The 27885-nt window shown below is 38.4% G+C and overlaps 1 protein-coding gene and 1 non-coding gene across 24 annotated transcripts in view; one reads left to right on the top strand and one right to left on the bottom strand.

Moving 5' to 3' along the window:
• The window catches only part of CFLAR (CASP8 and FADD like apoptosis regulator), a 38118-nt gene extending 21335 nt beyond the window's left edge, over window positions 1-16783 (top strand). For 22 of the 23 annotated variants that reach the window (XM_011369182.2, XM_023535971.1, XM_011369173.2 and 19 more), the window contains 4 exons: window positions 4726-4775; window positions 5435-5516; window positions 13527-14037; window positions 15411-16783. In XM_011369182.2, the coding sequence (XP_011367484.1) occupies window positions 4726-4775; window positions 5435-5516; window positions 13527-14037; window positions 15411-15549 (782 nt within the window). In that variant the 3' untranslated portion in view covers window positions 15550-16783. The remainder of the gene's footprint in view (window positions 1-4725; window positions 4776-5434; window positions 5517-13526; window positions 14038-15410) is intronic. The other variant, XM_023535976.1, reaches the window with a different exon arrangement.
• A 10863-nt stretch (window positions 16784-27646) lies between these two features.
• LOC111745111 lies at window positions 27647-27776 on the bottom strand. Its single transcript, XR_002782508.1, has one exon. It is a non-coding gene; the product is annotated as a small nucleolar RNA SNORA9 (small nucleolar RNA).
• Window positions 27777-27885: the final 109 nt, after the last annotated feature.

Raw genomic sequence — 27885 nt, 5'->3', positions numbered from 1 at the left:
GTCATTGGTAAATAATGAGAGTTTTACTTTTTCCTTTCCAATTCAGATACCTTTTATTTCTCTTTCTTGTCTTATTGCTGTGGCTAATACTTCCAATACAATGCTGAAGAGGAGTAGTGAAAATGGGCATCCTTGTCTTCCTGATCTTAAGGAAAATGCTTTTAGCTTTTCCCCATTGAGTATCATATTAGCTGTAGGTTTGTCATATATGGCCTTTATTATGTTGAGGTACGTTCCCTCTATTCCTTTGCTGAGAGTTTTTATCATAAATAGATGCTGGATTTTGTCATATGTTTCTTCTGCATCTATTGATATGATCATATGGTTTTTATCTTTTGATTTGTTAATGTGGTGTATCACATTAATTGATTCACAGATATTGTACCAACCTTGCATCCCAGGAATAAATTTAACTTGGTCATGGTATATGATATTTTTAATGTATTGCTGAATTTGGTTTGCTAATATTTTGTTGAGGATTTTTGCATGAATGTTCACAAGAGATATTGGCCTATAGTTTTTTTTTTTTTTTTTTTTTTGGTAATGTCTTTGTTTTAGAATCAAGGTAATGGCGGCCTTATAAAAGGAATTAGTGAGCCTTCCCTCTTCTTGAATTTTTTGGAATAGTTTTAGAAGAATAGGTGTTAATTCTTCTTTGAATGTTTGGTAAAATTCACCTAAGAAGCCATCTGGTCCAGGACTTTTGTTTTGGGGGAGGTTTTTGATTACTGATTCTGTTTCATTGGTGGTAATTGGTCAGTTCAGATTTTCTGTTTCTTCTTGACTCAGTCTTGGGAGATTGTATGTTTCTAAGAATGTGTCCATTTCTTCCAGATTGTCCAATTTGTTGGTATATAATTGCTTGTAGTATTTTCTTATGATCCTTTGTATTTCTGTGGAGTCCATTGTTATTTCTCCTCTTTGATTTCTGATTTTATTTATTTGAGTCCTCTCTCTTTTTTCTTTGATGAGTCTGGTTAAGGGTCTGTCATTTTGTTTATTTTTTCAAAGAACCAGCTCTTGGTTTCATTAATCTTTTGTATTTTTCTAGACTCTGTTTCATTTATTTCCACTCTGATCTTTATTATTTCCTTCCTTCTATTTACTTCGGGCTTTGTTTGCTGTTCTTTTTCTGCTTCTTTTAAGTTTAAGATTAGATTATTTGAGCTTTTTCTTGTTTCTTGAGGTAGGCCTGTATTGCTCTGCATTTCCCTCTTAGGACTGCTTTCGCTGTGTCCCATAGATTTTGAGTCATTGTGTTTTCATTTTCATTTATCTCTAGGTATCTTTTGATTTCTTCCTTGATGTCATTGATTACCCATTCGTTGCTTAGTAGCATGTTATTTAGCCTCCATGTGTTTGTGTATTTTCCAGTTTTTTTTCTGTAGTTGATTTCTGGTTTCATACCATTGTAATCAGAGAAGACGATTGATATGATTTCAGTCTTTTTAAATTTATTGAGACTTGTTTTGTGTCCAAACCTGTGGTCTGTTCTGGAAAGTGTTCCATGTGCACTTGAGAAGAATGTATATTTTGCTGCTTTGGAGTAAAATTCTCTAAAAAGATCTATTAAATCCATCTAAGACCGACTTCTATTTATATTCTTTTTTATAAATACTTGATAATTCCAGTTCAAAATATTGCCTTTTTAGAGTTGGCCATTTCGTCTATCTTTACATTCTAATTAAGCTCACAAACTAAAAAGCAGTTAAACTCTTAATATGTACTCATTGGCATTTCCAGTTATCTATTGAATTTACTTATTTTAATTTAAACACCTCTTACTTTGTCAGTTTCATCATCTTGGCTATATTTGTAAGATGTGACATTTTATCTGAAGTGGAACAATAACCAGCCCATGTTAAACATTAATCTAGCCATGATAAGGAGCCATGTTAAACCAAATGGCTAGCAGCAGGAAGAAGAAAGGATCTTGAGTGAGTGAGTGAGTGAGTAAATCTAGATACTCTACAGGTGGCATCCCCCTCCCCTAAAAAGAAGGAAAAAATACAGTAATAAACCCATCATTTCAACCTATATGGTCTCTTTCATCTCTATTAAAACAGCACTCGATTCCGGCATTTTAAAAAAGTGTTATTTCTTTTGCTTGTCTTGAGTCCTCTTTGAATGAGGGCTGAGAATCAGTCTCACACTGCGGTGGAGGTGATTGTGCTTCAGAACTCCTGGAGGCAGGGGTTGATAGGCAGGTAGGGAGGACTCCCATCATACCTGAGGAGCTTGGACTTTGTCCTGTGTGCAGCTGGGACTGTGAACATTGTGAGTAGGGTAGTGGCCCGATGAAAGCCTTCTTTGTGTGGCAGTCTGTATGCTGTCTGTGTGAATCTGGAAACTGAGAAGCATTTTGCACACATTAGCCAGATGGTGCAGCTCATGCCTGTCCTTCCCTACCTAAAATTCCACTCTCTAGCAAAAGCTACTTAGAAGCTATTTACTTTCTGAAGTGACACATTTCTTGTTTAGAAAAAAAAGTCAGCCCACTGCTAGTGTTAATTTTACTTAAACACACTCTTTGAGGCTGAAGCAAATCTGACTGGTTTTCAATGTGAAAATAAAATATAAAAACTATTCTTGGAGTTATTTCTAAACAGTACTTGTCTCTAACCCTAATGTAACAGAAATGTATACATAAATTGGATTCATCAAATGAATCTTCAGCTAAAACTGTTCTGGAATGATGTTAATATCACGGATAGGGATGCTGCATTTTCTAGGATTTGACATTTTCAGCAATTAGGAATTACTGTATTTGGTAAATGGAAATACCACTACTAAAACCAGAATGCAAATGTCATTTGCTTCCAAAGACTATTGATATACTAGAGCGATGAGAAAATAATAATAAAAGCGAGATATTTTGTGGCAAATTTTGGGGGTAAAGTTAAGATGGTAATCCACGAGTTATCTCGGGGTAAACGCTGCAGCCGCAAGCACTGCCAGCGAGTATTCTCCGGGCAAATGGGAAATGGGTTAAACACTGGTAAGGTGGTGAGAAATAGCATTCTGAAAGATATTTAAAGGGAAAATAGGAGACCTGGTGGAATTGGATAGGAATGAAAAACAACCCGTGTTCTTTCCGTAGTGTTCCCTGATGGCAAGTTTATCCTTGATCAGAATTATACAGGTGAGGTGAGTGAGGCTCCCCGCACCCCTGGCAATCTGTAGGAAAGCTATTACCTACTTTTGTCTGGGCATGGTTTATTTGCCAGTAAAAGAAAAAAGCATTCTGGTAACTTAGCCTTAGTCTAATAGAAGTTTATAATAATCAAACAAAGTATTCATATTAATTTTGACTTCCAAATAGATTTCAACTGAATGATGATGATTTACAATTTATTAAGCTCTTATTAAGTGCTTTAAACTGAGATAGGCATATTACATAGATTATTTTTTTTTAATTCTTTTAATCCATGATTGCCAAAATACAAAAAGATAAAGTGACATTTCCTCTGAATTCCAATTATCAGAACATAACCACTGTTAATGTTTGATTTATATACCTCTAGGCTCATTTTTTAGCATATAGATGTATAAGTATACGCACACCAATACATATTTTTAAGAACATTGGATCAATATTATACATATCATTTAGTAATATATTTTTCAATTAATATATCCTGCATATCTTTTCCTGTCAACTACATAAAGATCTCTCTTATCCTTTTTAACATTGCATAGTATTACATTGTATGTACCATAATTTATTTAACTCATTTCATATGGTAGACTTTTAGGTTCTTTTTAGTTTGGGGCCATTATAAACAGTCATTCAGTAGATATCCTTGACATTTTTGAACACTTGCTCTATTATTTCCTTAGAATAAACTCCTAGAAGCAGAATGTTGGTTTAAAGCTCACCAACTTTGCTAGTTGTACTTTAAAAAGATAATTTCAATTTATACAGCATTATTAGCATTTGAAAGTACTCATTTCCCCCAAACCATACCAATACTGGCATTTTCTCTGCCTGTCTTTAGACATTACTTTTCATTTTTGCAACAATCTTATAAAGTAGATATTGGTATGTTCCTCTTAGAGATTAGAAAACAAAACGAAACCCTGAGACGTCAGGAAGAAACTTGCCCAAGATCACAGAGCTGGTCAATGATGGTGCTAGGGTTTGAACTAGCCATTTATGGCTTTGAAACTGGTTGTTGGTCTACCTCTCAGAGCTAGGAAAGTCATTTTTATCTAACGAAGTGTGCATTAGGCTCATATACATTTGCTAAGCTCACTGTCTCCTATCTAGCCATTGACATTTTATTTTACGATCCCCCAATATCACTGGACTAAGCAAACAGGGCCATCTGTTCAGTCTCTAAGGCTGTTCCTTTGGGCGTTGTCCATAGTTTTAGCACATGTAGGAAAGCTGTTGATAATCTTGGATGGTGAGGTCATTAGATTCTATCAGGTGAAAAACTCACCAGGCATCTGGTCCTCACCTGGAGAAGAGCAAGGGAGAGCCTTCTTCCACATGCTATTTAAACAGTTTTTCTACATGGCCTCTGTTTAGCACAGGGACTTAGGTTTCCTTATCAGTTAGGTTTTTCAGTGTGAAGTTGGAACCGTGGGACTGAATATAGCTGAGGAAAGAAGAGCTAGTAGGGAGAAGAAAATAGGAGAAGAGAACAGTTGTGATATAAAGAAATACAGCCAGCATGGCGGTGGGCTTCAGCTTTGTAAATGATTACTCTCATCCCCCAGGAGAACCAGAGAAAACATCCATTCAAGAATCGGGAGCATTTTTGCCTCAGGTACAGAAAAATGATCTGATTTGGTATTGCATTGTATGCCTAGTATCTGTGGAGAACACTGACTTCTTTAAAAATATTTATTAAGAATTTTTAGTGACAACAATAGGATTTTGAGAGTGCTATTATCCTGAAGTAGATTGCATTAGTGAACTTTGGAACGTAGGAAAATTCCAAAGTGGCATTCTTTTTTCAGCTGAGTGATTACCTAACAGATAAGTAAGCAGTGGCACCTTGACCTATTCTGGCTTTTTCTTAGCCTGAAACCACTTCTTCATAAGGAGGGGCAATAGCAGGTCTCCTTTTGTACTGGTTTGGAGAGATATGACTTGTACAACCTCAGGTTACTGAGGAAACGTATGATCCATCTTCTCTCTCTTTTTCAACTTATCTTTATCCTGCAAAGCTAAGACACATGTAAGGAGACTGCAATTTTCATTAAGACTAAATAAAAACTGAAATAGCTTGTTGTCTTAAGCACATTACTCGAACAGAGGAAAAATTTGATATTAATGGGAAATGTCAACTGTGATGTGTTTATTGAGTGACTCACCTGCCAAAGGGATGTTTAAGGAAATCCGAAAGAAAAAATGATACATGGATGGGATCTTGCGAAAATAGCAGTATCTAGAGTCTTTAACAATCCCTGCTTTCTTTTCCAGCACATACCAGAAGAGAGATATAGGATGCAGAGCAAGCCCTTAGGAATCTGCCTGATAATTGATTGCATCGGCAATGACACAGGTTGGTGTGGATGCTGCAGATTAACTGATGCCCCCACAGTAAGATCACGGCACAGGAAAGCTGTATTCATCAGATCAACGCTAGCTTCTGTAAAAAACCAATGCCAAAACCCATGGTTTCAAACAATGAAGGAGATTTTCTCACTCGTGTTACTCATGTCTGGTGCGGCTTGGGCTACGGGGAGCTTTATTCCATGTGGTCCTTTAGTGGCTTTGATGTAGGATAGCACAAATTTCCCCAATTTGGGGTGGGGTGGTGTTCAAGCCCTGCACAGTGAGAGAGAGATTGAGAGAGAGAGGAAGGGAGAGAGACAGAGACTGTACGAAGGAAAGAATTCAAAGGCATGCCAGAGTTAGAAAGAAAAGAAAAGTTTATTAGAGAAGGGATAATACACCATAGACAGAATGTGGTCTCCTTGCAGAGACAAAGAGGGAGAGAGCCTAAAGGGACAGAGAGACAGAAAAAACAATGAGAGAGACAGAAAAGACAATGAGAGGGACAGAGACAAAGACACCAAGTGTCTGGGGAATTCAGTTTATATATCATTCTTTAGATTCTATGAATTATAGCTTAAAGACTTTGTTTATCTATTTTTCTTTGATGGTATGGGCATACAGAGTGAAAATAAGTGTATGTAGCATAAAAGGCATGCTAGCCTTTGGTCCAAAAGTTCCCCAAAAGTTTGCCTGTAGGGAATGAATAATTGTATTTGTTTTGTGTAAGACAAGACTTAAAGACTCTGTTTCCCTGCTTATAGACTGTTTTCCTGTTTTCCCTTTACTATGGGTAAATGGTTTGTTAGTAATCGCAGCGGGAATCTTCCTGTTCTACAGGTTTCCTGCCATCTTGCAGAAACACATTGCAGGCTTCGAATATACCTTGATTTAACATTTAGTTCTCTTGCCCCTTCTCTACATTAGTTTCATTATCAGAAGCCTTGGAGTTTTCCACCAGATCTTCTGTATCTGGCTGATAGATGAAGGAAGTGTATGGAGGATCCCACAAAAGATTTTAGGAACCAAAGTGGTATGCATCATTTCCACCAACGTTCTTTTGGTCAGAACTCAGTCATGTGGCCCAGTCTAACTGCAGCAGACAAGGATTTAGTCTAGCTGTGTGTCAGAAGGAAACCGAAGGGGGATTTAGGGAACATATAGCATTGCGTCAGGCACAAAGGTGTAATTTGTGAAAGTTGGTGAGCTTTAGTTTCATCTTTCCATGCTGGATGCTATGGCAAGCAGGAGTCCTGGGACCCAGAGGGAGGTTTAAAATGGAAGTTTTTCTGGCTTTGATATTATCAGATACTCCATCATTTCACTCAGATAGACATGGAGGACATTAAAAATATGATACGTATGTTTGCTTAGAGTCAATATGTCACTTAGTTCTGCCACTGTACTTTGGTTGTTGGCCTGAGTCTGTGTTACTTGTGTGTCACCATTGTTTGGATCTGAATTGATTCTTTTGCCTGTTGTTGCTGGATGTCTGACTCAAACAGAACTAATCAAAAAAGAATGAGAAGAATCTAGATAAGTGAAATAACATGTTTAATTACCTATCTCTACTTTGAAAGGATTGATTATTATATTTCCAGTTTCCAGCTTCCCAACATTCTCTTAGAATGAGTTAGAACTATCTTTTTGGCTCACTTGTCATGTTAATGTGGTGAGATTTATGGGAAGCGAATCCGAAACAAAGTCAAATTGGTAAATATTCGGCTGGATGTCCCAGGATTTCAGATATGATCTCACTTTCCCATGTCTTATTTTTAGATGCAAGAAATGCTGTTTCCTCAGCAATAGATAAGTGTTCCTTCTTTTATAGACATCAGTACCTATGAGAATGAGGACATATTTTCTCAATGAGTAACTTCCTGCTTTAAGAGACTTTGTAATCATCTTCTACTTTTGGTTGTAACCAGTTCTGTTTCATTCATTAGCAGTTCCCAAGTGTACATAGTGCAGGATGTGTATGAAGAGAATCATAAAGATAAAGCCATGATCTGCTGTGAATTTGTGACTACAATCCAGTGTCTGTGTTTGCTTCCCCTGCTGGGTTATGGGCTTCTTGCAGGCAGGGGCTGAATGGGTGTTTGTACTTTTCTATATTTCAGGATGGTCAGAGTTGGGCCCTGGATTATGACTACATGGGTGTGAGTCATGGCTCTGCCATGCCCTAGTTTGTGACCTTTGGCAATTTTCCTAGCGCGTGTCTCATTTTCTCGTCTATAAAATGGGTTAATAAAAGGACCCTCTTCATAGGGAGGTTGGGAGGAATGAGTTCATATTTGTAAAGGGCTTACAGCAGTGCCTGGCACAGTGTAAACACATACTAAATACCAACTTGCATTGTTTTTCCAGTTTGTTTAATTTTAGTTGCAAACCACTAAACTAGAGCTTGCATGGCTTTGTGCTTGGTACATGGAGTCTGATCCCAGACAAGTGAGGGACTAGGGAACTGGGGACCTGAGGCCTGTGCTAGGCTCAGCTGAGCAGAGCAGGTCAGTGCAGGCTGGAGCTAAGTGGAATGGAGGGGACGATATGAGAGGGGGTAACTTCTCAGGAAAGACCCAAGTGGAAAGCTGGGCAGCCCACTCCTACCAGTCATCAGTATGAATGGGCTTGGCAGAGAAAGAGAATCTTAGTACAAAAGCCGGGGCAAGGGAGGGTGGGAAGTAGCAAGACCTGATAGAAGAGAAAGATGGGAAGGAGGGTAGAATTGTAGGTAAAGCCTGAGACACCTGTGTTTTTGGCGTGAGGTAAGAGCAGGTATTGGCCTCAGGTGCATATGTATGTCTGCTTCCATGACTCGAGTCCTTCCTGCCTCTGAGAACAAAAGGAAATCTGGGCTTGAGGCCACTTATACGCTTGGGCTCAGGTGGCCAATTGACAGGTAAGAAACAAGACAGCTCAGTTTAGTCCTACTGTGTTGCAGCTTTTATCAGCTGACTGGTCCTGAATCCATTATATGCCCAGCTGAGACTGAGAGCAGCAAGAGAGTGTTAATTAATATGAAGTGGAAGGCACAGTCTCCTCACGCACTCTCTCTCTCTAGACATCCAGCTCTTCATTTTCCCAACTCCCCTCCTGGTGATTTTTCACCGAGAACTCCAGGCCTGGAATCCTGCTGTGGTTGATAGTGGCTTTTAATTAAGTACATCACTTTTCATTTCTATCTGAGCAGCATGAGGACCTTCATCTAGAGCGCTTTCGTGCGGTTTCTTTTGTCTCTTGCCTGGTTAACTTCGTCATTTGGTTGACGTTGAACATTTAGGAGGAGTTTAGAAGTCTGGTAATAAACATTACTGCCAACTGAAAGAAGGGCTCTGGAAGAAACTAACAGTAATATGATAAGACTAACTTGGGGGTAGTAGTAACCAGAGTGTAAAATTTATTAAAAATCTGCTATGTGCCAGGTACTTCGCTAATTCCTTTGCATAGAGTCTCAATCTTCATAAATAATATTGAAAGATAGGTACTATTATCCCCGTTTTCAAGGCGAGCAAGCAGAGCTTGAACTCCCTTCCTAAATTCTCTAGTAACTACTAGAGCTGTGATGTGAAAACTTGACTCCAACTTTGCTGTAATGTAAGTTCTATGAGAGTGGGGAGCTTGTCCATCTCTTTTACTGTGTCTCCAGTACCTTGACAGTGCCTGGCACATAGGAGCCCAAAAAATATCTGGGGAGGATGGTGAATGAATGAAGGAATAAGCTCTTCTAGTCTCAGTGTGTTTCTAAAACCATTCCTTTGTATCTGTAGAGGTTAACAGACTCCCTTATACCAATCTTCTGTCCTCAAAAAATCAGACTCTTATCCAAAGATATGCAAGTCTCCCAGACATTTATAAATTTGTTCTTCCTTTATCCCATAAATCTTTGTTGTGCACCTGCCATGTGCAAACACAATGCTTAGCCCTGTGCGAAGCAAATATGGAGGCAGCGAGGTGGAGTCTGATCTCAGAGCCACGTTATGAACAAAGAGAAGGTGATATTTTTGATGGCTTATTCTTGAAAAGAATCCTTATAGAGGTCAGTAACCTCTTTTTGGAGCAGACATAGAGGCTTAAGGACTTGGGGCTAATTATCGGTTTGGTAGAATTGAAAAATAAGTCCTGGTGTTACGTCCTCTGTGTCAGTGACCTCACAAAGCTAGGCCTGATTCACAGTGCCCTGACAACTTTTGATCTTATTAGAAATGGAGAAGTGAATACCTCACATTACTGATAGATGAGCTCTGGGCCTTGATCTAAAGCTCTGGCTGGTTTGTAGGCCCTTGACTAAAAGATGATGTTTGCAGATTTGAAGAGGAAGTGTTTCTTCCTCTCCTTTTTCTCTCTGGGTTTTTCTGCAAAGCTTGAAGGTTTTTCTGTGCTTTTTAACCAGGCTGACTTCAATTTTTCTAGCAGACACTGCACATTTCCCTTGTAAATCTTGAATAAGCGAACTTCCTCTTCTAAAAGAGCAATAGGAGTTGTGAAAGCCAGAAATAGTTCATGAAGATGCTTTGCAGGTGGTGCTGACCCTTTACTAACAGCCCCTAACTACCACGTAGAGGAAAACCCCCATCGGTTCAGTAAGTTGGTTTCCAAACAATAGTTAAAGTGTACAAAAATAGAGCTGGGTCTGGAGCGGAGTTCCTGGTGTGAGTAGAATGAGATGTCTACAGTTCGTAGAAGTTTTATTTTCTACAGTCAGCACCCATGTTTTTCTTCCCCTATTTGCAGGAAAGGACAAGGCAGTTACTGTGCTACGTAGGAAACAGAGTCTGATTGCTTTCGGCCCATTTTAGTTTAGGATATGGAGACCTCTTTCTGGGTTCTAAGGAGGTAGATTCCATGAGAGAGATGCACTACATGCTCTGTGGTTTGTGATTTGAAATGGCTGCTTTTGTTTTCTTTACATTATTATATTTATAAGCATTCAAAGTTTGCAAAGTGTCCTGACAGAAACCTCACTGGATCCTTACAGCCACCTTTTGAAGAACATAGTATAGGCATTAGTATTAATTCCATTTTATAGATGAATGAACAAGGCTATAACTTGTTCAAAGTCACACCGTTACCACCCCCTTGATCCTGTAAATTAGACTGGGCTATATCTGTGTTCTTGTTGGCCCAAGATAGTTGCAATTGCCAGCTAACATCAGCTGCCACGCCACCTCACTATCTGATAGAGGAAAGCTGTGATATTAATGGGAAACGTCGCCTGTGATGACTTCAGGCTGTGTCTCTGGAGTGACTGTGTTGCCAGACGCTGAGGCCTGTCCAGATCTGATACTCTTATTGACCTGTTCTTGGCATTGGGGACCTCTATGGTTTTTGTCTTCACCTCCAGCTTTAGCCTTTTTTCTATTTTATTAGGTAAGGACTTCCTGCCCCAGACCTCAGATTTCCATCCCCTTTTTAGCCTCTCTGCTGGTGTAAGTTACTTCTCTTTCAGGACCAGACAAAGTTCAGACCCAGCAAATAGAGTGAAGAGCCAGGACTTAAACTCAGATCTCGTGATTCCAAGACTGGTTCTTCTTTTACTCTGTACCATACGGCTGCCTGTTCACTGCTGCGTGAGGGCTGCTGCTCCAGCAGGAACCTACAGGGAGCCCAGATAAAGGGAATAGATGGAAGGCACAGGATAGCATTTGTCCCTGCATATCAGCATGTAAAGACAGGCTGTGGCTTTCTTTCAAGGACTTTGATAAGGGAGAAAATCTATCAGTGAAGAGAGGGTTCTGAGGGAGGTGAACCATTCTGAGATAAATAGCAAGCTTGGAGGCTAGTGTTTCCCTGTTTGCTTCTGCCCCCTAGAGGAGAGAATACTCCATGATTGGATACATGTGAGTTCTGAAAGGAAGCATTTGAAATAAAATAGTGATGGGACTGGGCTCCTAGTCCAGGTTATCTCATTTTACAGTCCAGGTTTCAACCTGACCTCAGTACTGGGTACTGAAGCCTTGCCAATACTCTCAGAGGTGGTGGCTGGCGGGGGAGAGGGGCGCAGAAATACTAGGCCTTTTTTGCTATACTGAGATCCTGTGGGAATAAGTAATTTAACAGGGTATCAGCCACCTGTGTGTCATTTCCTGGACAATACTTTCTTATCATAGAGTTTTAAGGAGATTGGCCTCTTACTTATCTCTTCATTATGATGTGATATACAGTTCATTTTTTCAACCACAAGTAATGTGGGCCAGACAGAGGAGAAAAGTAACCAGCTTGACTACAGTTATGGTCATTGTCATTTCTTTCTCCTGACAGGAGGAGTCAAAAGACTTATCTGGTGAATTACTTATCTAATAATGTGTACAAATCACTCTAAAATTTAGTGGCTTAAAAGAACAATACTAATATATTTATATCTCGCAGTGTCTGTGGGTCGGGAATTTACAAGTTGCTTAGCTGGGCTGTTCTGGCCCAGAGTCTCTCAGGAGATAGTGGTAAGATGTCAGCTGGGGTTGTTTGAAGGCTCACGTGGGATTAGAGGATCTTCTCCCGTGGCTCACTTACGTGGCTGGGAAGTTGGTGTGAGGCCTCCGTTCTTCATGTGGGCATCTCCATGGAACTGCTTGAGTGTTCTCAGGACATGGCAGCTGGCTGCCCTCAGGGTGGGCAGTTCAAAAGAGAAAGAGCCAGAAAGGAGCTGTATCCTTTTTGGGATTCAGCTTTGGAAATCGCATAGTATCCCTTCTGCTGCATTCCGTTCATTAAAGATGAGTTACCAAGTGTGGTCTTCATTCAAGGGGAGGGAATTACTCTCTATCTTTTTAAGAGAGAAGTGTCAAAGAATTCATGGACATATTTAAAAGTGCTATATCTAGTAGGATGTGGACCACAGTTAAACCCAGCTCTCCTGAGTGGAAAGTTCTTCTATACCTTATGTGAATGTGTCCAGACACTGTTCACAGGCTGGGCGAATTAAATTCAGAGCACTCAGGCCAGCTCTTCTTTGCCCAGTGGCTGTTATTCCAGCTGTTTGTTTACCCAAGTCTGTGTTTCTTTTCCTACTTTTTATCTTTTTCCTATTTCCTGCCAAGAGGCCAGAAGAGAAATTGTGATTGCTTGCTTTTTCATTTTTATAGTTTGTTAGTGGTCGGTAAAGTTTGCAGGGCAAGAAGGTAGAAATTACTGGTTGAAGCTGTGAGTCTTTGAATTATTTGTGACTGTCCAGACTACAAATGGTTCCCATTTAGTGTAGAGAATTGAGTGTAGTAAATAGTTATGTGGTAACTTCAGTTATGTATCTCCCCTTGGTGCTTTTCTGTGATGCCTAAACTGGTAGGAGATGGGACCCCTATGTTCCTTGATGGAAGTGACACCTGTTCTAGTTACTATTGTGTCATTCGGTTTGGGGCGAATGCAGTGGTAGACTTCTGGAAGACCATACCCCAGGGGAGGAGGAGAGGTGGGCATGTAGACATGAGACATGGAACCAAACCTAGAGAAGTTGATAGTCTAATAGTTTATGTGACAACCACAATGAGGAGATGCTTGCTCAGCCTCTGGGCTCAAGACAGAACAGTTTTTCTACCCCCAAAAGGAACTAAAAACTGAAGGCACCCCTCAGACAAGGAGCATAAACTTAATGGGTGGCTGGAAAGAATGTGGGAGCTCTGAATGAGGAAGAAAAAGATGTCTCTCTTTGCTAATAGATAAAACAATTCAGGAGGCTGTGTTTATGTCTCCAGTGAAGGAGAAATAAAAAAAACTAGTCAATCCAGGATTCCTGGAAACTAGGAGAAGAACCTTTGGGGACACTGTAGGTCATCTTGGCCAAGGGTTCCCACTGCTTAGTTGGAGGTTACACTGGGAAGCAGGTCATGAGAAGAACTGGAACGTCTGGAAATGCTCACAACTTATATCTTAGGGACCTCCATATCAGTCTGCAGGTGGAAGTAAGGGAACTCATGACATATACCACCCTTTCTACAGCTGTTTGGATCTGCAGATGTATCCATTCCTATGTACTTGTCTATTATTTTAAGAAAGATCTTTTTCTTTCTCTCCCCCCTCCCCTCAGAGATTCTTCGGGACACCTTTGCTTCACTGGGCTATGACGTCCAGTGTTTCTCATATCAGACTATGAACAATATAATTCAGATTCTTCGCAAAGTTGCCTGTATGCCTCAACACCAAGACTACGACAGCTTCGTGTGTGTCCTGGTGAGCCGAGGGAACTCCGAGAGTGTGTTTGGTGTGGATCAGACTCGCTCAGGTTTCCCTTTGGATCACATCAGGAGGATGTTCATGGGAGATGCATGCCCTTCTCTCTTAGGAAAGCCAAAGCTATTTTTTATTCAGAACTATGTGGTGTTAGAGAGCCACCTGGAAGACTGTAGTACCCTGGAGGTAGATGGGCCAGCAGTGAAGAATGTGGAATCCAAGCCAAGGCAACTTGGACCCTGCCTGGTTCATCGAGAAGCTGACTTCCTCTGGAGCCTGTGCAAAGCAGATGTGTCTCTGCTGGAGCGACCCTCCAGCTTACCATCCCTGTATCTCAAGTGCCTCTCCCAGAAACTAGGGCAAGAAAGGTGAGCTACCCAGGCCGTGGCCATCCCTGAACCACTTGTTTATTTTCCTACTACTGATGTGGAGATCACCACTGCCATGTTTGATGCCCTTCTTGGCAGGGAGGAATGGAGATTTTTCATTCCCTGTCGGGGTTGCCTTAGGAGTATGATACAGACCCAGCACAGTGTACAAACGCTTTGTGCTTTAGGAGGTCACTTATTAGTCAGCTTATAATTTGGATATTTTTCTTCAAAATAAAGAAAATTTTAATTGCTTTTTTTCTTATTACAAAAGCAATACATACTCCTTATTAAAAAAAAAAAACAACCATGAAATACAGATGCTAAAAGCAGTTATAATCCTACTTATTAGAACCAACTTCTGTTAACCAAATCTTAGTGTATTGCCTTTCAGATCTTTTTTGGTTTCCTACACAATCATATATTAATATATTTTAAGCCAAAATGGAATCATCATCTGCTATTACTTTATAACCTGCTTTTAGTGGTGTAACAGTATATAACATACATTTTTACATGTCAGTAGTCACATTTCTGCAGCATTGTTTTAATGTCTGCAGAATAACCCATAGTATGACTATAGCATTATTTATTGACCAATCTGCAAGTCATTGGACTGTGTTTTGCTTCCAGAAAAAGAAAGTGTTCAACATCTTTGCAGCTCAGTATTTGTGTTTATCTTTAATTGTTTTCTTGGGGAAAGTCCCAGAAGTGGAATTACTTGTCAAATGACGTGCATTTTTAAAATCTTTAATGCATCTTCTCAGATTGTCTTCTAGGACACTTATACCAGTTTTGTATGAGAGGGCCTACGTCCCCAAGTTCTTACAGACACTGCATGCTCTTTTATTTCCCCAAGTCTTGACAATTCGATAGGTGAAAAATGGTACCTGACTGTTCAGGTCTGCAAGTTTTTGTTATATAGACATTTTTCATATTTATTAGCAAGAATACTTTCCTAAGGAAAACTTTGGTCACTTGGTTTCCATTTAAGCGGAATGAAGCCACACTGTACCTCAAATGTAAGATTAATAGTCTTTTTTTTTGTTGTCCATTACAATTTAGAATGATGTCTCTGAGCTACCTGTGAAATGTATTTTGTTTGTAGCTCAGGAATAAACCTCATGGCCTGTGACCCCCAGCCCCTCAGTGGGGGTTTGGTGGTGAGGGGGGAACTCCACCTTCAAAGGTGGACACCCTGTGGTCATTGAGCCAGAGTGCTGCAAGCTAGTTTGACTCACTCACGAAGCTGCTTATAGAGTATTTAGAAAGGAACAACCTCAAAGCACTTTCACATCAGTTGGCTCATTTCACCCTAATGATAATCTATCTCCTCTTTGATATTTCATTTCTACTTTTCTCCTACTCTGCAGAAGACGCCCACTTCTGGAACTCCATATTGAACTCAACAGCAGCGTGTATGATTGGAACAGCAGAGTGTCTGCTAAGGAGAAGTACTATGTCTGGCTGCAGCACACTCTGAGAAAGAAACTCATCCTCTCTTGCACGTGAAAAGCCAAAGCCCTTTTTAGCCGTGCAGTCTATATCCCTAGCTATAGAGCACTTCTCAAGCCAGAGTGTATATGTGTGATGTGAGTGAAGTGAGGTCATGGCTTGTGCTGTCGTGACACTGTGAGGAATGCTTGACAGGAAGGAGTATTTTACTATAGCTTCTGAGGTGAAGATATTGGCCACTATTGCTGAAATAGCTTCCAAGGTCAGTGTTGGGAAGAAAATTTAAATTGTAAATTTAAAAACCGAGTACTGGTTGAATTTGGCATCTCAAGATGATGGTGCTGACCTTTTACCCCACCTGTGTCCATCTTCATTTTGATCCTTCTCCAAGGAGCTGGTATATAACTTAGAGGGGCAGGGCAGGTGCCCAGGCCTAGCTCCAAGCAAGGGGATCAGAGTACACAATTACAGCCAGGAGCCAGAGTCCTTACCATACGCTGCTGACAGAATCCAGAAATGCAGTCTGCATCGTGCTTCTAATCCAGCAAATGTTCCTTTATCAACTTTCTTGAGAAAAAGTGAGGCTTTCTCACCTCTGCACCTGCTCAACACTCAGTTCACTCACGCAAATCTGATGCTGGCCAGGCACAGAAGTGACCAGAATTTATTTCTAAGAAGGAAAATACATAATCCGCTCATTTACTTATGCCCTACTTTAAAAAATTATTTATTATATTTTTTTTTAAATTGTGTTTAAGTGGAGTATGACTGTGTATATGTCTGTGTTTTGCCGTGACTACTGAACGAAAGCTGCAAAGTATGAAAGGAACAGTTTCAGACCGTTTAACAATGATTATTTCTACTTTCAGAGTTATTCTACACTCTTTGTTTTAATGAGCACAGGACTCCTGAGGGAATTTAACTTTGAATTTAACATTGCTGAGGGGTGTCAGCAGGAGGAATGTTATGTGCTCGGCTCCATGAACCTAACCCTGTGTTCAATATTATAGAGGGAAACCGAGGAGGATGTTAGTGACGTGGCAGCTTTGGCATGCCTCTCTGTCCCATCCAGACGAGGTGACAAACATTTTCCATTTATTCTGTTTCTTCTCATTAACCGAAATAACCACATTGCCTTTACTTTTGAGATAGAATCACTGCTACTTCTGCAAGTAAAATTGCCTCAAAATTATCAAATGTATGAAATTCAATGTAAAATGTATGACATTTTCTTTGAGTTACAAAAAATTGCAAGCATAAAACAAGAACATGGTATTTATGTTACTTTTTAGTTGTATATTTTTTTATATACTCTTAAAATAAAAACTTTAAAAAATACTGTATTACATATTTGAAATTTGGTAAGAGAATAGGTCTTAAAAGTTCTCATCGCAAGAAAAAAATTCTGTATTTATGTTGTGATGTATGTAAACTAAAATATTTTGCAATATATACAATATCATTTTGCAATATACAGAATATATTTCATATATTGTTATATATTGTTATGTTGTATACCTGAAACTAATGTCATTATGTTGTATACCTGAAACTAATGTATGCCAATTATACGTCAATTAACAAACTTTAAGAAAAAAAAACTTCATACGTTTAACAAATTAAATTTCTGCATATAAATTTTGATGGTATCATAACTTAATCAAATATTCATTCAGCTAAAATCACAAGTTTAATATACCGGATTTCTCTAAATGTTTTAAACACCTTGAAAAATAGACCAGCAATGATTATAATACTTATCATCAAACTTCTTTCTTTTTTATGCTAGCATTTAAATTTTTTATTTATTTATTTTTTACTTTACAATAAAATTAAACAGTGAAGGGGATCAAAGTTTTGCTACCCTAAAATGTACCTTTTGGGAATTTTAAGCTTATTATTAAAAACAAAAGACTCAGAAAGAATCTTTGACCCATCCCCTTTATGCCTAACAGAATTCAGATAGAAAAGCCTGCTTTAGAAAGGGGACTTCAGCAAAATCACCTTTGTACATATGGATTAGCACATACATGACTAGAAGAAATCTAGCAAAACCTATTTCCCTCTGTGTCTCATTGTGGGTGGCCCAGCAAAAATTTGTTTACCATGTGTTTCAGCATACTTCTTTACAAAAGTATTTGTGCAGTATATTTAGATATTTCTTAATTGTTTTTTTAAATATTCCTATTCTTTTCCAGATTTGCCTCTCAAATTCTCTAAGGTTAATGGTGAGAGTAGACAGTTTATGATTTAGCGCTTGAGTTGTAAGACTTAGTGTGCCTTCCAGGTGATTTACCTGAGTCCATCATTCAATTAGATGAGCTGTTTTTTGTAGTTACACTTTATCCATTGCCTCAGATCAATAATTGCTGAAATTATTGACTTTGGACCGTCAGATCTGTTTTGATATTTTTTGTGACCTAGTTTCCCCTGTGTATTCTATACAGTCTAGTTTCTAGTGTCTACTACAGTCTAGTTTCTATATATATTTAAAAATGAAAACTAGTAATATAGTATCTTATGTTGTACATAAAATTTTGAAAATCTTTCATGTTAACGTGTCCCTTCTTATCTCGAGATAATTAAGTATTGTATCATTCAGAATGATTTAGATGCGAGTAATAGAAGACCTAACTTATAACCAAAAGACCAATTTTTTATTTGTTTGTTTACTTTCATTAAGCAGTAAGTCCAGAGGTAGGGGGGCTAGTTGCTGGTTTGGTTAATTCATTGACTCAGTGATGTCATCAGGGACTTGATGCTTTTTACCTTTCCTGTATAGTCTCAGTGTTTTGGCTTTTATTCTCAGATTTGTATTCTAATGGTCACAGATTCAAGTATCATACCCATAGGAAAGAAGAGAAAACATTGCTTCCTTATGTCCCTTCTTAAGATCAAAGGAAAAACTTCCCAGAACCCTCTTCTTCAAATGTTCCCTTTCTTCACTTCTCATTGGCTAGAATCTCATGACATGTCCATTCTTAAACCAATCATTGGCAGAGGGAATGGGATTACTATGGTTGGTTTATACTAGCCCAAATTCAGTACTCTGGGACCGGGGAAGGATTCGGCTCCTCTGAGGCACATGGTCTTCAAAAGCTAGAATTCTGTAAGTAATGAAGAAGGGAAATATGGAACATCCCTGTAGGGTCATCAATCATAATGTATGCCAAAAGAATGAGAACATTCATTTTATAAGTGAAGAAACTGAGGCACACAGCTTTTAAGTGACTTGTTCCCAAATCTCAAAGAAAATCAGTGATAGTGCCAGATCTAGAATGTTAATAACTAGCCTTATGTTCTGGTGTTCTTTAGAAATTAGAACAAACATTGGAAATGTGTGGCAGACATTCTAGGGAATGCATAATATTCCTTTCAGCTGTTTGCGAGAGTCATTACCCTACCTTGCCAGCCCCATACCCAATGAGAGAGTTTTTATGACTGTTCTGGTGGTGCCAGGCAAACATCGTTATTATTAAAGTATCACACAGTGGAGGAGTTGTTTTGGAAAGGTTAAATCAAACCTTGACAAATTGGTAGGATTTGGGCAGGTTGAGATAGAGAAGAGAATATGTTTGTTGCAGGAGAGGAAAGAACAAAGAGGGGGAATGAATGCAAGGCATGTTCTAAAAACCTTGAGTGTAACTTTTAGCTGAGGTGGAAAGAATATAAGCAGTGATGAGGGCGATGCCAGGAGATGCTGTGGTTAAATTGTGAAGAACCTTAAAGGTCTTCATCTTTTAGTCAGTTTTCATGTAAGTCATTTTGCAAGTTATTTTTCTTTAATAGTGGAATCTATGACTCTTTCTTTGGCACTTCCGTATAAAAGCATTTGATTACTTAAATACTTATTTTTCATTGAGCATAGTTTTTTAATGAAATACTTTAGACATATTAAAGAGAATTATGTTTAGATAACAGTATAATGAATACTCATGTAACTTGAACCCATCTTAAATAAAGTGTTCTAACATATGTATGAAGACTCTTAAGATATTACTTTAAGTAATAGTCCTAAATATAGAAGAGGTAAATGTACTAAAATATTTCAAACCTAATAACAAGCCCCAAACTGAGAATTAGCCACATGTTCTGTAATAGAGGCATGGTTATGAAGAGATGTCCACTAGCTTTTTTTTTTTTTATTTTTATGTAACCATTATAGTTATACATACATTGAACTGTTAGCTCATTTTATAGGAATTATATCATTAATCCTCAAAACAGTTCTATGAAGTAGGTATCACTTTCCTCATCGTTTATTTTTTCCTATTGTATGGTTGAGAAAAATGAGCAAAGTGATAACATACAGCTGATTAATACTCTATTGTATAGATATACCACAGACTGTTCATGCACCTATTGAGGGACATTTTAGTTGCTTCCAAGTTTTGGTGTTATGAATAAAACTGCTATAAACATTTATATGTTGATTTTTGTGTGGACGTATGTGTTTAATTCCTTTAGGTAAATACGAAGGAAAGCAATTGCTGAATTGTATGGTAAACCTATGTTTAACTTAGGAAAAGAATGTAAAGCTATATTCCCATGTGGCTGTATTATTCTGTAGAGTTCTTGTTGCTCTGCATCCTTGATAGCATTTGGTGGTTTTGGTGGTTTGTATTTGAGCCTTTTTTAGTAGATGTGTAGTGGTATCACATTGTTTTAATTATCTGTTACCTAATGACATGCAATGATGAAAATCTTTTCATATCCTTATTTGTAATATGTATATGTTTGTAGAGGTATCTGTTCAACTGTCTTGCTGATTTTTAAATTGAGTTGTTTGTTTTCTTTTTGTTGAGTTTTAAGAGTTCTTCAGATATTTTGCATACAAGTTCTTTATCAGGTGTATGTTTTACAAATATTTTCTCCCAGTCTGTAGTTTGTCTTTTCTTCTCTTAATAATATCTTTCACAGAAGCAGAAGTTTTAATGAAGTCTAACTTATCAATATTTTTCTTCCATGGATTTTGCTTTTGGTGTTGCATCTAAGAAACCATTACCTAGGTTTTCTCCTATGTTACCTTCTAGAAGTTGTAGAGTTTTGCATTTTACATTTAAGCCTATGACCCATTTTGAGTTTATTTCTTTTTTTCACTGAACATAAAGGCTCTCCCATTTCACCCTCTGAACAATTCTGTGAAGTAGGCAATGGGAGGCAAGGCCTTATTCTTGCTGTTGCTGTTCGTTGAAAACACTATCTTTTCTCCATCAAATTGTCTTTTTTCCTTTGCCAAAGGTCACTTGATTATATTTATGAGTCTATTGCTAGGCTCTCTATGTGTTCCATTGATCTTTTTGTCTGTTCTTTCAGCAGTACACTGTTTTGATCACTTACTTTATAGTAAGTCTTGATGTACCCAATGTTGGGAATGTTGAGAATATTAGCATGCCAGGAATTTTGAGTAAACTCATTTGTATCATTTGTTTTATACAGAGTATATATTATTGTAACTTTAAAAAATAAAATAAAAATTACTTATTGTAAAAAGTCTAATCTCTTTAATATATATAGACACAATGTGTTTGTTTTATTTTAAACATAAATGGCATAATATCTTAACGCCGTTCTCTCTCTTCATTCATGTGGCCGTGTCTATATCTACATGTCTGTATGATATTTAAGTCATTTGGTTTTTCACTGTTTAAATGATGATATGAGAAACATCTTTTCTTCTTTATTTGGTAAGGACTTCTTGCCTCAGACCTAGGATTCATATCCCTTTTTAGTCTCTCTTCTGGCATAGGTCAGTCCTCTTCCAAGAATGCATTATTTCAACTGTCTTGCATCTTTAATCCCTCCCCTTGTCTTTGATCTTTCAATCTAAAACCAAGCTCTGACTCCCATCAAATAAGGCTCCTCTCTTTTAAGCCACTGTCTTGTGTAAATTTTAGGCTAGTCTATATTGCCTCCATTTCAGCCTTTCCCATTTACCAATAGTTCCTTGCTATTTGTATTTCACCTTAATCATTCTACCAAATCTATAAGATCCAAGGATGACATTGACCTTAGTTACCAAACAAGTGGGATTATTGTCCCTTTCTACCCCTCCAGGGTATTTTACTATGGAAGTTCTATCAAGGACTTCTTTGGCAAAGTCTCCTTAGTATCTTTCCCCTCCTGATCCCTAAGCGTGGATATTCCCAAGACTCACTTTTGTTTTTTCTCTTTATATTTTCTCTTGTGATAAGTTTGTAGTTTAAATTACTACTCCGATGCCACTGACAAGATGGATATTTCTAGCCCAGACACATCTCTTCAAGTTCAAATCTCACCCTGCAGCTTCCTGTCAGATGTTTCCCTTTGATTTTCCCTCAGGCACCTCAAACTAGATATACTCCAAGCATGAAACAAAATGAAAAGAAACAAAAGAGCCAACTTCTATTTCAAATCTGCTCTTCTACCCGTGTCTCCAGTTTTACTTAACAGCCTCTCGGAACATCGTTTTCACCCTGGGCCACCTTCTCCTGTGTTTCTACATCCAGCTACTTTCCAAATCAGATTGGTTCAGTATCTGTAATGTCTTTTCCATCTATCTGCATCAGTACACTTCCCCTGCCTTCATTACCTTTCCATTGAAATATGTACCACACCTTCTTTATCCGTTCATCCATGAATGGGCACTAAGGTTATTTCCATATCTTGGCTATTGTAAATTATTCTCCAATGAACATAGGGAGCCTCTCCATTGAACTATGACAATAGCTTTCTCCCTGGCCCCTAGCCTCTCAATCCTATGATTATTTCACAGATAGCAATCCAAAGAATCTCCCTAAATGCAGCTTTATCATCTCCCTTCTTAGAAACCTTCAAGGTTCACCAGTGCATACACAATAAGATTGTGGCTGGGGGTGGGGTGAAGGATGGAGTAGAGGAATGAGGAGGGCTGCTGTTGTAAGTCCTAGAGACCAAAGACCCAGAGAACCAGGACCTCCAATATCTGAGAGTAGGAGAAGAAAAACATCTCAATTAAAGAAGAGAGAGAGAGAATTTGCCCTTCCTCCTTTTCATTGGGACTTCAATGGATTAGATGTTGCCCACCCACATTGGAGATAGCAAATTTTCTTTACTCAGTCTACTGATTCAAATGCTAATTTCCAAAACACTCACAGATGCACCCACAAATAATGTTTACTGGCTCTCTGGGTATCCCTTAGCTATCAAGTTGATACATAAACTTAGCTGTCACAAGGTTGTGACATGTGATTGTGACATATCCTAGATCTCCCTTTCTTTTTTCATTGAGATATAGTTGACATCATAAAATTAATCCATTTAAAGTGTACGATTTAGTGGTTTTCAGTATATTCAAAATTGTGCAACCATCACCACAATTTAGTTTCAGAACATTTTCATTTACGTAAAAAGAAACCCTATGCCTATTAGCCATCATTAGCAACCACTAAACAGCCTCTATGCATTTGCCTCTTCCGAATATTTTATGTAAATAAATCATACAACATATGGTCTTATGTTTCTAATTTCTTACACTTAGCATAATGTTTCATCCACATTGTGGAACATATCAGTAATCCATTTTATGACTGAATAATATTCCGTTGTATAGATATACCACATTTTGTTTATCTATTGATGGAAACTTGAATTGTGACTACCTTTTTGGACATTATGAATCATGCTGCTATGACTATTCATGTATAAGTTTTTGTGCACATATGTTTTCAATTGTCTTGAGTATACATGTAGGAATGAAATTGCTAAATTATTTAGTAACTCTATATTTAATTTTTGAGAAACTGCCAAACTGTTTCACTAAGTGGCTACACCACTTTACATTCCCAGCTGCAGTCTATGAGGGTTCTAATTTCTTCACAGTCTTACCAATGCTTATTATTCTTTTTTATTATAGCCACCCTATTGGGTATAAGTAGTATTTCATCGTGATTTTGATTTGCATTTCCCTATGACTAATGATGTTGAGCATCTTTTCATGTAAATATTGACCATATGTATATCTTCCTTGTAGAAACATCTATTCAAATATTTTTTCATTTTTTAATTAATTGCCTTTTTATTGTCCAGTTGTAAGTATTTTTTATATAGTCTGGATACTAGTCGTTTATCAAATATAAGATTTGCAAATATTTTCTCCTGTTTTGTGGGTTGTCTTTTCACTTTCTGGATACTGTCCTATCCAGCACAAATTTTTATATTTTGATGAAGTCCAATTGATTTATTTTTTCCCTTTTTGTTTATGCTTTTTCTTACATGTAAGAAACTATTGCCTAATGCAAGGTCATGAAGTTACACATATGTTTTCACGTAAGAGTGTTTTGAGTTTAGTTTTTACCTTTAGGTCTCTGATACATTATGAAGTATTTTCTGCATATGGTGTGAGGTATGGGTCCAGCTTCATTCTTTTGCATGTGGATATTCAGAGCCATTTGTTGAAAAGACTATTCTTTCCCCCACTGAACTGTTGTCCTTGAGGAAAATCAGCTGACCATAAATATAAGGGTTTATTTCTGCACTTTAAGTTCTATTCCATTGATCTATCTGTCTATTTATATGCCAGTACCACACTGTCTTATTATTGTAGTTTTGTAGTAAGTTTTGAAATTGAGAAGTATTAGTCTTCTGACTTAATTTTTATTTTTCAAGATTATTTTGGCTATCTTGAGTCCCTTACATTTCTATGACTTTTAGGATCAGTTTGTCAATTTCTGTAAAAAAGGACAAATAGAATTTTGATAGTGATTGCACTGATTATATAGGTCAATTTGGGGAGTATTTCCATCTTTACTAAATTCCTTTTGTACATATATTGATTCAATGACAGTCCTTGTCACTGTCCCATTTTTATAGACTTTTATGGACATGACTGCTCACACACTGTCATTTTTGAAAAATTATTAAATCAAAAGCTAAACAGCTATCTCTCTATTTTTTGTCTTAGAAAAAACTATCCTCTAAATGAACTACCTTTCTTCCTCTATCTTTTGATCCTTTTAAAATTAACATTAAAAATATTTTACCCTAGTTAATCTAATGCTAGTTTGTTGAATTCTTTTAGGAAATATCACCATTTTGTGAAACTTTGAGGTTTTGTTACCCCAAAATTACCTAGTTTCTTGCCCCAAACCCACTTAGATAAGAAAGTAAGATCAAAGGCCTTCAGGGTTCACAGTGTGGGGAAAGGTGAATTTAAAGATCAGCTTACTAATTATACATTTGGGTTCATTCTAAGGAAACAGTTATAAATTTGTGAAAAGATTTATCTGTAAGAATTTTCAATATAACATTGTTACAACAGCAAAAAATTGAAAACAAATTAAATGTCTGATAAATAGAAATTGGTTAAACAGAGATGGTACATCCATGGAAGGGAATATCTAGCCAATAAATATCATTTTTCGAAGACTAATGATATATAAAATATGCATGTATTATTAAGTGAAAAAAGCAAACTGTATAGCAAAATTCAACTTTTGGAAAATAATACACACAGAGAAAACAAAGGGTATACACTGAAATTTTGACAGTAGTTATGTATTATAAATGACTGCATTTCTCTATTTTCCAACTTTTCTACATTAAATATTGGAAGTTCTCTCCTTTTTTTTAGCCACTTTTGTAATAAGAAGAGATATATTAAAATACATAGGTCTATAGTGTAGTGCAGGAGTACCTAACCCCTGGGCTGCAGACCAGTACCAGTCTGTGGCCTGTTAGGAACTGGGCCACTCAGCAGGAAGTGAGCGGTGGGTGAGCTAGTGAAGCTTCATTTGTATTTGCAGCTGCTCCCTAGCACTAGCATCACTGCCTCACTCCATCTAAGATCATCAGGCATTAGATTCTCATAGGAGCACAGGTCCCTGGTGCTACAAAGGTTGGGGACCACTGGCACAGTGAATACAAAATGGGTTACACTTCATTTGTCTAGCTACAGTCTCCTGACAGTTTACTGTTTGGAGATTTCAAGAGTCAACTTGAGCTCAAGCAGTTACTTCGTCATGTTGAATTTCAGTATTTGGTGATGTCTGCTGGGAGGCTTACCAGAAAAGATCTTTCTCTTCAGAATTTAGTTTCACCATACTCCCGTATACCCAGAATAAAACTGTTTCTGGGAAGGTTTGGAGTATGTGGATAAAGATGCAGAGTGAGAGAGGAAAGGAAGCTGGGGGTGGGTGGTAATCAAAAGAAGCTGCTACCTCCAGGGGTGGAGCAGAAGTTTCAGGGCACAGAACACTTCTCCAGCTAGTACACCTACCTCCCCTATCACTTGAGTCCATTCTGTAATTCAGAAGTCTTTACTCTTATAAAGTCTCCCTTTATAGACTTTGACCAGAGCCTGGCTGTTAAGGAACTTGAACCAGAGCCTGGCTGTTAAGGAAAGCCAACTATTGCCACCACCATCCCCTCCCAAGGTGGAAACAATCTAGTATTTCTCCTTTGTCACCAGGGCAGTAGTCAACTCCCACCACTATAAGGGGCTATAAAGATTTTGATTGGCTCTTCATGTGGGTGCAGTCAGGAAAAAGGCTGTAACAAATGTTTGTTTTTTTTTACTGCCATCAACTCACCATAATCATGCCCTCAGTAATTGTGTTCTAAGTGTGAGGAAGTATAAAATTCTGAATACAAATAATACAGCACACAATCTCACCTCTGTAACTTGGCTCAAGTGTTTCCCTTGAGTACTAGGAGTACTAGATTAAAAGTTTAAGTTTATTTCAGGTGTCTTATTCTACCTCTACCTTCCAAGCTTAGCTCAAATACCTCCTCCTTCAAAGTATCCCCTTGCTCTGTGGGTCTCCTATGGCACTTAGACGGAGGTGCATTGCAACATCACCCTGCCCATTACATTATGTCATAGGAGTTACAGGCAGCAGTAGCCTTGGGATCAAGAGAATGGGAAAGGAACTCTATTATTAGTTGAGCTCCTTTCTTGCAAATACCTCAAATGGGCTTATAGTTCAGCTCCCCTTCTTCTTCTTCTTGTTCTTCTTGTTCTTGTTCTTGTTCTTGTTCTTGTTCTTGTTCTTGTTCTTGTTCTTGTTCTTGTTCTTGTTCTTGTTCTTGTTCTTGTTCTTGTTCTTCTTCTTCTTCTTCTTCTTCTTCTTTCTTCTTCTTCTTCTTCTTCTTCTTTTTTGCATTTAAAATTCTTTTATTTGCATGTGGAGTTATTTGGAAAAGAGCTAATGGCTGACTACTATTTTATGAGCTTCTTGGGTTTTATTTTAAAGGTTAACTGAATTTTGGGAAGGAAATGGTTAGAAAAATTGATGCTTACCTCTTTTTTTTTTTTGGTATGACCCCGCCACACTCAAGAGCACAGCTGTGCTGCCCTGCCCTGCCCACGCTGGCTACTCTTTCCATCCTGGCCATTCCTGACTGTACTCAACAGCCACCAAGGCAAGGACACAGGGCATTCTTTCAACCCGACCTGTCCTCCCAGTCTGACATCCCGGGAAAGAGCAGACTATAGGGCTGGAGGAGACTGTCACCCACTCCAGACCTGTGGGTTTCCAGCTGGGCAACCCTGGACATGTAATTCTGAAGGCGAGCCTCTCATCTGTATTGGACTCAAGACCACCTCATCGTGGTCCTCAAAGATTTCAACTGGGTGAAGAATTAAGAAGTTTGGCACAAAACAAGAGTTCAGGCAACATTAGTGCTCTCTTCTCCCACCAGGATTTCTTGTAAGATTGGTGCTCACGGAGCTCATCTGCTACTGAATCTCGCCTTTGGCTCTTTGGTCTGCCCGCAGGATTATTCTGGACCCTCAGTCCTGAAGGGCAGGGCTCGCCCCTGTGACTCCAGTCTACTCACTGGTCCCTGCAGCGGGCCTACCTCCACCCCTCCCACTCTCTCTGAGCTTCATTTTCTACCTTCGTAAGGCTTTAGTGTGCACGACATAGTAAAATAGACTTTGCCACAAGCCTGGAACATAGCAAATGCCCAAACTCCAAAACGACTTCTGCAAAATCAGGACTGTTTAATAATCTGCACTCCAATCGACATGCCGCTTGCCAAATGTGGCTACCGAGCACCTGAAATGTGGGTACTGTGGATGAAAAACTGAATTTTAAAGTTTACTTAAGTTTAACCGTATATGGCAAGTGGCTACCATATCGGACAGTGCAGGGTGATACAGTGCCCAGCACACCAGATATGAAAATAAGCAAGCAATTGTCTGAAGTTTCTATAACCTTGCTCTGGATGCAGCAGGGCAAGGCCTCAAACCATTTCAAAATATTCTTGCAAGCACCGTAGTAATGCACAGGGTCACGGCAGACCCAAGGACATGAGGCTTGCAGGACACTTCCCTTTTTGACTTGCAGGATACTTCCCTTTTAGACTTATGGAGGAGAGTGGCCCAAAGGAAGTGCTAGAGCACTGAGTGTCTTACAAGAATTCGTTTTAAGA

The sequence above is a fragment of the Pteropus vampyrus genome, unplaced genomic scaffold (assembly GCF_000151845.1).
Source record: "Pteropus vampyrus isolate Shadow unplaced genomic scaffold, Pvam_2.0 Scaffold146, whole genome shotgun sequence".
NCBI classification, from domain to species: domain Eukaryota; kingdom Metazoa; phylum Chordata; class Mammalia; order Chiroptera; family Pteropodidae; genus Pteropus; species Pteropus vampyrus.
The sequence above is the reverse complement of the archived record's forward strand: the minus strand, read 5'-3'. Positions and strand labels throughout refer to the sequence as shown.